The sequence below is a fragment of the Diadema setosum genome, chromosome 18 (assembly GCF_964275005.1).
Source record: "Diadema setosum chromosome 18, eeDiaSeto1, whole genome shotgun sequence".
In the NCBI taxonomy this organism is placed as follows: Eukaryota; Metazoa; Echinodermata; class Echinoidea; order Diadematoida; family Diadematidae; genus Diadema; species Diadema setosum.
Genome location: NC_092702.1, coordinates 27,946,557 through 27,959,762, shown reverse-complemented (window position 1 = coordinate 27,959,762; position 13,206 = coordinate 27,946,557). Strand labels below are relative to the sequence as shown.

Here is a 13,206-nt window from a genome sequence, read left to right as displayed (position 1 = left end):
TTTAAAGTTCAGAGTCTGCTCTTTCAGAATCAACCCTTAACTAAAAATCCATGTCTGGCAACTTTTGGTGATTTTGTGATGCAGGGTCAAATTACGGTATGTGTATATGCTATGTGGTAATGTGTCTTTTTTGTTGTTGTTGTCTTCAACTGTAACCACAAGGGGAAAATATTCTTTACACATACTGCATGGAATGTTTATAGGAAGCTGCACAACACAAATATAGGCTGATGAGGCACCTACCTAAGACTAAACTTGCTGCGTAACCCCATGGTGCTTGTGTCCACAGCAACCCGAAACCGGATGTATAGATATATTCAGCTGTACCGTTGATGTAGCCGCCTCCCACCCACGTGGCTGAAACAAAGCAGAAATATACATACTATGTATTCGTCATCTATTAAAAAGACAGCTGTTTAGCAACAACTTCCAGGGCCAACATCCTGTGGAGTGAGAGAAAATTTCCATGTGTGATGGCCGTGCATGAAAAGGAAAGGAACTCTGGGCTGAAGTTGACTGCCAACTGGTCCTTTCTTGACTCAAAAACATGGACACTTGGACAATTAAAATCAGTCATGACATTAAGATTATGAAAAGTCATGTACAGCCTTCATGTTCGTTACATTTTACATGTCAACAGAGGTTTATATATATATATATATATATTCACAGTGCCTCTATTAGAACAGAATGTTGAATTACATTGATCACCACAACTTACATATGATTTCTATTTCAATGAGATACAACCGCCAATTTTTTTCTATGACCTTATGGATTATTCTTTTTTTATATTAAAGCATATAATGCTTATAGAATGCTTTTTATAACCAAGGAGAATATCAATGCACTTTAAAAGACAAGGTTGAAGTTCTGAGAAAACATGACTCGATAGCATCATCTCTGCACTCCACTTCTTATGATATTTCTGTAATTTGGATGGGCTGAGATACTCCACACCTAATTCTGACGATACCATTTGCAGAGCAAAATTGTCCTTGGAAAGATATGGCACAAGCTAGGAAGACAGAAAGCAGAATGTCTCCGGGGGCAACTGGTATAAGATCCAAGAACTCGCCCACATGCTCAGCCCCAAATAGATTCTCTGCATGATGCAAATGATTTTAGTAATGCTACCAAGGGTGTCATTTTGACTGTGTACCAAGTGCTGTTTCGTGCTCTATTACATTATCTCAGAGAGTCAATTTTTTTTGTTGGGGGGGGGGGGGAAGGGAGGACAGAGATGCTCAAGGGATGCAAATCAGGTTAATGCCCTGTCCGCTCCAACTTGAAAACTGGAAAAATGGACAGATTTTTAATAAAATTCAGGGATAGGGTTGCAACTCGCAATGAAATTAAGGCTCTGCCACTTCCCGTCCTCATCTCAAGTGCGTGAAACAGCTTGGGGATTTTAAGACAGGGAACAGGTTTTAAGAATGGCATGTTGGATGTAGACAAAGGATTCTGATGTGAGGATATGGATTGAACATGAAATAAAGTTTTCTAAAATAAAGAATACTGACACTATGTCACTCTCTGAAGATGTCAGGATCATAGTGAACACTTTTCAAAATACCCGATTCTCTGTGAACACAGCAGCAAGAATTAGCTGATTGCTTTGACAGAGGTTTTCAGAAAATCATGCAGATCATGTGGAACAATTTGGAGGACTTTTGCATTTCATAAGGAATACATGTTAAACCTGTTGAAGACGAGTCCTGACTATACTCGGGTAGGTGTCCATGGGAAATGCGTGTTGTAGCAAAATCAACCTGCCCTCAATGGATTAAAAGAATCATACAACTGTATTTCACATTGCAGACATAGTCATGTATCTACATTCTTTTCTTTTTTATGTGAAAGAGAGTCATTCTGAAGGAAAACAAATCTCACATGATAGGATGTTATTGACAAGTTCATGAGTTTTCCTCTTAAAAATTGATAATACTTATTTCTTATCCCATCAATGTGGTTCTCAATCACAAAACTTGCGGCATTTTCTTACAAAAATCCCTACTCACGAAACATTATAGTTGCAATATCGCACGTACAGTATACTGGGTGTCCCAAAAAAGCGTAACGGTGGATTTTCAGTACCTTGCGTTCTAAAAGTGATATATTTTTTGACGTCATTAGAAAGAACATCTTCCGCAGAAGACAATGATACCAAAATCATTAAATTTGGTTCAGTACTTTTTATTCTACGCCAATTTCTGTAAATGCAGTTATTTTCAAATTTCGCCGGATTATGAGATAATAATTTGGGTGCGACGAGCGTTCCATACGGTGAATTTGTAAGTTCGTTGATCCATGTCGACAAAAGGTACAGCTTTCACATTGCGCCCATTGTGAAAGCTGTATCATTTGTTGACATGGCTCACCGGGCTTACACAATATTCACCATATGGATCGTGTGTCACGCTCAAATTATTACCTCATGAGACGCAAAAATCCGGCGAAATTTGAAAATGACTGCATTTACAGAAATTGGCGTAGAATAAAAAGTGCTGAACCAAATTTAATGATTTTGGTATCATTGTCTTCTGCGGAAGATGCTCTTTCTAATGATGTCAAAAAATATATCACTTTAGAAACGCAAGGTACTGAAAATCCACCGTTCCGCTTTTTTGGGGACACCTGGTATATACATACATATGTATATTTTGCATGAATGTATAATGGAGTGGCTTCTGATTGAGATTCCAGGTTAGTGTACTAAAATAAATGTTAAGAACTCTCATGGCAGAAGTTTGCATGTCTAAAGGGAACTGTATCACAATAGCTTCTGGTCAATTGAAATTTGTTTCACTTTCGTAAAATGCTTTTCTTTGTCAAAAAACACAAAAACAACAATGGATTTGACACACTTTCAGAGAATATGATAGAACACAATGTTCCTGAATAACAATGTATCTGAGCCTGCTGATGGCACTGACCTGTGGTTGACAAAAAAAAAAAAAAAAAAAACAGGAAAAAAGAAAGACGATTACATACAGACAAAATAGTGATGGCATAATGCCAGACAGCACGTGCATACTGTGGTTATGATGATCAAAGTACATTTTAACAAAAACTGACTCAAATTTGATATGGACTTGCCACAGCACAGCTAACCTTTGATACGATACAGACAGATATGTTGAATCTGTGCACAAAAAAATCACGGTATGGCACAAGCATAATTGATACTGTTGTGTTTCAATATTCCTATTTTCAATCCATTTCATTCAATATTCTTATCTTCAATCTATTTCAATCTCTGGGAAGCGAGGTTTTTATTTTTTGCAAATTTTGTGAGTCGGGTGCTATTTGCAAATTTAAAAACATATATGCAAAAATATTAGCTCTGATCTCTACATGAATGGGACGTGCAAACATACACTTCTCTGTTCAGTATCGTACTCTACAAATTAAAGCACTCGTGAAATTGTTGGGAAGTCCCATTTTGCCAAAAAATTAGATTTGTTATATATGTTGAGTATACAGTATACATGTACTTGTTATGTGTCTCTATCTTAGTGTCAAATCTAATGGGAAAATGGTACCCTGGGGAGAGATTTACAAATGGAGAATGACAGCATGGAATTGAAAAAGGAAGATATAAAATGACAGTATGAGTACAATGTGGCATAATATTGGAAATGGCATCAAGTGTGAATGTCGTGAACATAACATGAAACATATCCGATATATCCTGTAATCACAGCAGAATCTGTTTGGTCATGTATATGGTGATATTGCTGGCATTAAACTTTTATTTTGTTTCTGGCATGCAATGTCACCAAGTCCAAGTTTTCATTGGCGAAATACCAAGTCTGTAATAGATACAGTGGTAATTCACTTATAGTACCGTTCTCATTCACGTCCGGTAAGCATTGTGCATTCGCATCTCCAGCGGGAAAAGACACAAAGTGTGTCAGGTCATGTCAGAAATGCTCCGCTGAAGGATTGGTGGTATTTCCTGACACAATTCACACTCAAATCTTGCAATTTTGTGCAAAGTTTGAGTTAACACCCTGAATACCTCAGTATTTTGTGGTGTATTTCGCCATATCTTTGCATTCACATTACAAAATACTACGCAAATTACTGCTGTATTTCAATGTCAATGTGAATCCATAATACCAATGCAACTGAAATTTGGCTGCACAATACCTGAACTTGATAAGCATCGTGTAATGCACACTTTTACCACATTGCATGCTTCTGCAAATGTGCATCACTGTCGAAAATAAAAGTTTAAATAAACAACAACAACAAAAAAAAAAAAAAAACCCACACAACAATGCCTCACCTATTAGTCAAAGACATAACATATCACCTTTGGTGAATTCAAGAAAAAAAAAAACAGGCCACTGGCAAGGTACTTAGTATAGCTCTAGTCATAATGGGGTCAAAAAGTAATTGTAAGAAAGAATGCAAATTTGAATCAAATGTGAGAGGAAATATTATCCAGCCCCATCTCACATGAAGCAAATAATGACACATGGTCATGAAGAAGTGTTGGTGTCTCTGACAATAGCTACTGTCCTGATGAAATTTCCCACAAATCACAAAATATCTTCCATGACTAGAGGGAGTGTTGTTGAAAACAAAAAATAAAGAAAAGAAAAAAGAAGCACACTTAAACATTCTCTAACTTCCTGGAGATGTTTGATAAAAACTGAAAGTATGAGAGTTAATGCAGAGCTCATGAAACTACTGCATGATAAACAGTTTCTAAAACCTGTCAAGAGAGATTAAATCAATGTGACTATTCATTGAAGACAGTTCAAATATATAACAATCTTTCCATCATAAAATAAGGTTGAACAGCCTAAATTTAAGATATTTACCTCAATAAGTGATAAAGATTGCCAAAGTCTGATTTAAAACTTTGCAAGTTCGGTTAATATATAATGAGGTCAATTTAAGAGACAGCTTTCTGAAATTCCAGTCATGAAAGTTCTGGCTTCATTCAGAGTGGCTGCATCAATTAAAAATGAATGTGTACAAGTTAAAGGCACTGCATTGCACTTCAAAATCATGCTCACTCACATGGAATACTGTAGGTGATGATTTATGGGTAATTTTCAGCACACACAAGGTAGAGCAATCATCTGCATTCATTTTAAAGGGCACATGATGAGAAGGCTACAGTGGCACATAAACTTGTCGCATGGATCTCTTCTACCTGCACCTCGGCTACTCGCCATTTGCATGGGGCTGCAAATTTATTGCAGGTGTCAGCCACCTAGATCTGTACACACTACTCTTCACTCTGGCATATTGCAAATTCAGTTTGCTTTTAAATCAGACTGCACAAAATGGTGAGGGAAATACGGGGAAAAAAAATGTTTAAATGACTGTCATGAATGCAATGTCCCTGGTCAATCTCTATCATGTACATGATTCAGTGCATGCCATGGAAGGTATGGAACAGCAGTCCAAGAAAATATCGCACTTCCAAGCAATGGAGGCAGATTTATATGTCAGTGTTTCTTGTACGACGGTGGTTCATGTAAAATGCATTTGCAACACCTATAAGAGTGGAATCACTCCATTCATAGCGCAGTAATTTGCTCCTCCCCTCCCAACTATCCCTCCCTCCCCCACCCCCATCCCGCCAAAATATGGCACGCACCAAAAAAACTCTCCGCATCAATATTGGTAGCCACAACTGCATCTGCTGCCACAGGATGACAGCGGAGAGAAATGTCCTTTCCCGCTTCGCTGCCGATTTCACCGACACTCAATTTTCCCGATGATTTCCAATTGTTCCAGTGGTTGCGTCTAATCAAATTGATGCAGTCTAGCAAAATTCGAACACTCGATGGGTGTCAGAAATTCACATGGGACGACAGACAGATTCCAGTAATAGAGTCCGTTCAGAAAGAGACTTTCTCATAGGGAGACCTAAATAATTAATGGTTGAATGAAAAAAATTAATATGGATGTTTAGTAATATCATTAAAAAGACAAGAGTACAGATGCTTATGACATAGTAGTCTCCTAAAATTTGATAACAGTTTATGGGGGTACTCCTGTTAATTGGATGGTCCCATGAATGTACTTGTATTAACCTTTTTACCCCCTTTTAATAATTGGGTACTCTGGTTCAATTGGTAAAATCTGCACACTTGGATACTACGCAAGTCAGCAAAGGAGAAAGGAACACTATTAGTAAGAGGCAATTTGAAAATAAAACTATATATTGATTCATATAATGTTGAGAACAGGCTTATCACATAAAGCTAAGACAAAGGTGAGCAGGCAATGATGCTTTTCAATCTTTTGTATGGATTAATTAGTCAAAAATTTTGTCTAAAATTTGCAATTTCATTTGCAATATGAACAAACGTAAGCCAATGTCATCACTTAAAGGGATAATTTACCATTTGCAGATGAAACAAAACCCCAGCAATAGCACTTCAAAATAGTTCTACAATGTGAGTTAGGGATAGAAACAACCAATGTAAAAATTTAAACCAGTATAATCGATGTTAAGTATTGTTAAATATACAAAATGTGAACAATAGTTATAGTAAAAATGTTTTCAGACTAAACCATCTACAGTTATCGTTTAATGCGAAAAATAGTGATGCCTTCTTATATTTTAGGCTTTACTGCAAAAATTTCATATGGCAGGATGTTTTGTGATACAGCTGACCTACACATATGCATCAAATATGATATCTTGAACATTTTTTAAATCACTGCTCCCGAAGGTAAACAGGACCTTTAAATTACATCATCAAATCTGTTCAATTCACAGTTGCCCAATCAATGAGTAATTTATTTTTTTTTGACAAATCACCCATAGTTTTTAAACTTTCCCCCATCCCTAACTACCACCGATATTTGACTTCTTCCCGTTACCACGGAAACATGTCATGCACATCGTGCAGACTGCACTGGCACAGCGGCGTCACCAGCCGGTGAGAGTCTAATCATCACGACTCATGAATGATGGATAAGGAGTCTGCCCACTCCATTACAGCGTAATTGCTCCTACACTATGATTTGACTACCCGAGCGTGGAAAATGTTTGGTATTTGGAGTACAGGCAGGCAGCTGAGGCAAAAAGCTAAATGCTAGTTTACACATCCTATACGTCTGACCTTTCAAGTCAATGAGTTTCCCATTGAACTATAGCATAAATATGCTAAATACGGACATAAGCTAAGAAAACAGAATGCTTATCTACAGACATTGACTTTATCTCTGATGTCGACTGAGAAATATCAGGATGACAGTAAAGCCTCCTTTATGTCACGTATTATTCATCTCTTGTTTTGTTTTTTTAATTCTATGTCATTTAAAAAAACCTGCCTATCGATGCTTTACTACATTGCACTGCAAGGTGACATATGAACATATATGCTATTTATCTCCATGCCATTATGTTTCTCACATATATTTCTATTTACAAAACTCTAACATCCCCAGTTTTTTCTTCCTACATCACTACAGCAGAAGAATTTCTACTCTTACAGCTGCTACACTACATATCTCTGCAAACTTCCCAAAAATTTTGTCTCCTAATTCTACAAACACTAAGAACATCCTTCTACTCTGCTCATTTTCCTTCTCTTTCCAAATTTTTCAATGTTTGCAAACTGATGATTTATTCATCCAAACCCTCTTTGTCTACCTTGATTGCTCATATTATAATTCTATTTACTTCACTTGCTACTTTTCAATTCTTCTGCTTTGGACCATTCACCTCCATCAGCTTAGCCCTCTATCCCTCCCCCTCCCCCAGTTTATGACAGTTTTCATGGCTGTGCGTGCAGATAATCACAGGCTGCTTGTATTGATTTCCTCGGCACCAGAATCGATGCAGTCGTGTCCCGTGCGATGAATGGGAGGCTAAAAGGATGAGATTGCTCCTGCTGCAGTATCCTCATTCTGCAAACACTTCAGCCTAGGAGAGGTGTGGGTGGTGGTGGAGGGGGGGGGGGGGGGGGGAGGTGGGGCAATATGATGACAGGAAGTTAAGTCAAGTGAAGTGTACCTATCCACCCACCAGCTGATCTTTACAGTGCTGTCATATATATATACTGGAAAAGCATCATTCTGTTCAGTGTTTGGACAACCTCCTGACCACATCCTCTGTCCACATGACTATAAAAAGAAAACTGCTCCCTCTTTGACGGGGGAAGTTTGTTTTTCAACAACAGTGCACTCCCATTATAACAAACACTGTTGTAATGAAATTTCAGATACAACAAAGTAAAATTCAGATCCTAAAATCATCATCTACATACACTTTGTATATTCAGCTATAGAAACTTGTCAAGAGAAACTTTCAGCTAAAGTGTGGATTACTGCCATGAAATAAAAGCTTTAAGACATTGATACTCTAAATTGATGTCTCTGTGTTCTCCTGCAAAAATATATGTCCTGGTTTTCTAAATGTCATCATTTCATGTCATTAATGAACAGGTACTTTATCCTGGTAACCTTTAAGTGTGAAGTTTTGCATAAAGACTGCAATTAACATCACAAACTCCCTCACCTGTAAATACAAGGTAAAACTATTCATATAAAAAAAAAAATGAGCTCAGAGCATCTTGGTGGTAGGTGGACTAGTCGCAGGCAAGGAGTTGTGCATTTTCTCCAATTTGTATATCTCATTGATGCCTCTCACTCTTGTCATTTACAGGGGAAGATTTCCCATTCATAGTAGAATCAGTGAATGCAGAAGGGTTACAGTGAAACACACTGTCTTACCCCAAAAATGAAGCCACCACAGCATGTCAAAGGAAAGGCTATCCCATTCACCACAGTGCTTTGGCCGCCATGTTTTTTTGGCTCTCCTGAACATTTGACATTTTGTAGATACGAGGTCTTGTCGCCCCAGCGACGATATCAGACCCTGGCCTATCCAAGAGAATGGGCATAGCATGACATCTATAAAAGCATGAAGTGGCTGGGGAAATTCATGAAATATAAATAATCTAGATCTAACTGTAAAACAAGTCACCATCCAACAGTCACTCAACAGCTGGAAAACATCTTTAGTTCTAATATGCTCAAAATCATTAGTATGTATCCCATGATCACATCATAGCAACTCAATACAATGCTATTGGGCGGTCAAGCTCTGAAGAGATTATACATAACAGTATATTCAATTAAATTAAATTCAATTTATTTTCATATTTCTCAATGAAGGAATATACATCAAATATAGTAAAATAAAGTGAAACACAATATCCTGCTAGGATGCACAATAAATTATTGTGAACATAATAGAACATGGCAGTCAATCTTTGTAAGTTTGGCTCTATGTATAAATGCTAAAGAAACTGCAACTAGTATAAATAAAATTTTATGAAGTTTAATGCCAAATAGGTGAAGTTCAGGTAGGGTTAAAGGTGCATGGTCCTGGTGTTTTAGTCAAATGTGTACACGGGCGCACGGCGCAAGTTTCCTATAGAGACCTATGCTATTGACTCCTCTTTGGCGCTTACACTGTGGCCTACTTCCCCGAGTCCGAAGAAGTCGGATCCACTGTAGTCAGTGGTCCGATCACAGTTCGGCTCATGATTCGGCTGAGGGGGAAGACAGCTTTAGCAAACTTCTTTTGTGATGTCATAATAAGAAGCACATATGCACGCACCCTGGCATTACTATAGACTGCGTGATACGCAGAGAAGACAACAAAGGCAACGTTACTTTGCAACACCTACGCGCTTTACTCTTGATGACAGCTCAACTTCGGCAATCTTCGTATCAATGCTAACGGTGATCGGTAGTATCATCAACAGTGCCCTCTACACTACCGGGACTATGTACCTTTAATTTCTAAACTTAAGAGGTCTGCTGGAAAATGATTTGTGGGATTTTAAGGCAGTGCTGGGTCTTGCTTTTTAGGAGATTCGTAATGGGCAAAAATGACCTTTTTACAAAAAAAAAAAATTGCTTGGAATTTGTCTTTAGAACTTTTACTGAAGTATATTTCTCCTCTGCTCATGAGGAAAAAAGCTATCACACAGAGTTTCTCACATGATTTATAGTTACACGTTAAAAATGTTTAAAAAAAGAAAAGCAAAAAAAATGATCTAGTTTGCTTCATCAAAAACGGAGAAGCAAACTACATATATATGCAATATATCTCATCACACTGGAGTTTGCTTTTCACCGTGGCAACGACTCACGCTGGATGACAAAGTAGAAGGGCAAACATGACGGTGGGCATTTGATGCTCCTTAATCACACACTTGCATTCAGAAGGGCATGCCCCCTCAAACGGGGAAATGGATTTCGGCAAAGCAGCGACAACTCGTGTGAAGATTATTGGTAGATGAGTCTGCATGTCAGAAATTGGATGGAGTTGTCCAAACAATCAACAGTGACAACAGCATGTTTATGGAAACAGCCCAACTGTACAAAAGGCCAGGAGCAGGCGCCTTGCATTTGTTCATTTGCCGACTTTCACAGTATGAGACCTAGTCATAATTCTAGTCACAGCCAATAAGGTGTTGTGTCTTTTTAGCAAGTGTATATCTTCGTTTCTTACTGTGGTATTAACTGTTCTTCATACCATTTCATCTGCTCCTGCAACAATCACTTCCACGAAATATCTGCATGCTAAGCCAAACATAATTTCTTCCCACAAACATAAACCACAATTCGAATCCTAACCCTCACATCAAACTAAACCTAAACCCTATCACAATTCTCAACCTAACCCTTACAAAGTCCTTGGAGAAAATAAGACTTGAGCAATTGTCACAGGAGGAAATGTTGTGTCACCCTTTCATACACATCAACAGATATTGAGGAAATTAAAAACAGTTCTCACAAAAAGTGCCTCCTGTAACATAAATTTTTCTCTTGAATGTGGTTCTTGATCATGAATTTGACCACTTGCAAAATTGTCCTACGCATCCCAATTTGCAGAATATTATTCCCACAAAATACATTGTGCATCGTAAAAGCGGAAATTTTTGTATTTTTTTTTGCAATCAGTAGGGTAAAATCAACTTCATTTTTTTTTAATCCTGCAGAATAAAAGAGATGAAATATCATTGTGTATGAGAAGCAAAAATATTTGCATGCTTTTATTATTGCACTCAATTTTATACCGCACAAAATGTGCAAAAGTTTCCAAATGCTGCAAATATTTCCACAAGGTGAATATTTCCACATAAACAAGATACAGTGTTCAATAAAATGACAGGAAAATACACATCGCAAATATGTTTCATAATTTGATACATTTATATCTGTAAAATTTTGTGATTTTTTTTAGTTTTGTTTTTGGCTTGTTTCTTGCATTCTACTTTAAGGTGAGAGGAAGGGTTGTATTTCCTGCAAAATAATTTTAATACTAGCCTTTATAGCAGAATGCAATGCCAGACTTACCTACAATGATATTTCACATAAACAGAACAACACACATTTAGCTTTAGACATTTAACAAATTCATCATACAAAGTCTTACACGGAGAGCTGGAACAGGCAGTGGGGGGGGGGGGGGGTGGAGCTGGCAATGTACCATTATAGCAGAATGAGTGTATGATTTTAACTTTGTACATCTTGACAAATGGGTAGAAGCAAAAGGATGATGATGACAATAAATATCAGTAAAAAGGATACAAACCTGTGATACAATCAATCTCTGAGATAGTGTTTTCAAAATACTGTGAGCTCTGAGATCAGCTTTCATTTACATCTACATGGTACAGGGCGATATAATCATTAATTGATCGATTTGCTCTGATAAGACTCCATTCTGCACAGGCTGCATGGAATTATGGGATCTGTTCCAACGCATCGCGTGAGGAGCTATGACTCCACGCATCCTCATCGACATCATAATAGCTGATGAGTTATGCGGAGGGACGAAGTTGCCTGATCTAATTTGAATGACAGCTGGTTCATGTCCCACTGTCGCATTTCGGAGTCTGAGCCACTGCAACTCCCAACAATGACAGCATCATAATCAATTTGCACGATAGAATATGTTTAGACCAGCAGCAGTTTTCAACCAAATGCTAAATAAGATGTCAAGGATGCGTAAGGCCAGGGTCACTTCTCATTTCCTGAATCTGCTGACTGTTTTTTTTCTATTAAAAAAAAAAAAAATTAAATAACCCTCCAAGAACCATGTTTTTCAAAATGCCACCAACACTGTGAATAGATTACCATGGCAATGGTAGGCATCTTGAGCTTTCATTTTTTTCAAGTCATTCAGTCTTGCATTCTTTAGGGTAGTTCGTCGTCAAATCATGCACATAAGGTGAGTACACTCTTACTGGACCCACAACGAAGTGGCTTGCTGCTAAAAAGATAGAGGGTATATGACACTGTACACCTTCTATAGAGTTGGCAACCTTCTGGCACCAAACTTATGTACTATATAGTACTTTTGAACTGTGCCCTAACTTCCACAAAGCCACAATATGCTGATCACTACTGTCCCACACCAGGATTCACTGGAGACCTTGCTACTTTTATTTCTGGGTCAGCAAAAGTCTGTTCATAAAGTTCACGTCATTTGTGGTGACAATATAATACATTTTTGAACAGCTCATCACTTTGTTGCACAGCAGACCATTCAGAGCCCACAAGAGAAAGAGCATACAATGTTACATTCTAAAGCAGAAATTTGACTGTCCCTGTATCTAGCCGATAACCTAAGCAACTGCTTTGTGTGGGCGTGTGTGTGTGTGCACGTGTGTGTGTGTACTCATAATAGAGAAAAATTGTGAAATGGCTTTCATTTCAAAAATCACATTCTGCAAATTCTAACATTGAGAGGTATATTGACAGAAACAGAATGGATTTTTTTTTTTTTTTTTTTTTTGCAATATAGATGAATTCTAAGTTTAGCAGTTTGATGTTCATTTGTGACAAAAAAACAAACAAACCAAAACAAAACCTAATCTGAAATATCAATACATGGGACTTGAAAATGATCTAAGGTGTGCACATTTTATTTCTTGTGGATCTCCAGATTATGGTGATCGTCGATCGGCAAATTTCCTTTCTAGGAGCCAGATTCTGTGATCGCAAGAACTAGATGCTAGGAGGTGTAGTCCCTCCTATTGACATTTTTGCATGTATGTCGATCCATGCTGCCATCTTTCAAGCCTTCCACAACATCTTTTAATGCTCTCATACTTGTAATTGTTATTGCAGGTTGTGAATAACATAGTCCGCCCCCACTTTCCTGTCATTCAGGCTTTTGCGGATCTCTTCTGCGACTAAAAA

The 13,206-nt window shown here is 37.7% G+C and overlaps 1 protein-coding gene across 1 annotated transcript in view; it reads right to left on the bottom strand.

Annotated features, from left to right (window-relative positions):
* The window catches only part of LOC140241760 (high-affinity choline transporter 1-like), a 59,993-nt gene that overhangs the window by 12,645 nt on the left and 34,142 nt on the right, over positions 1–13,206 (bottom strand). The window contains exon 2 of the mRNA XM_072321510.1: positions 244–357. Within this exon, the coding sequence (XP_072177611.1) occupies positions 244–357 (114 nt within the window). The remainder of the gene's footprint in view (positions 1–243; positions 358–13,206) is intronic.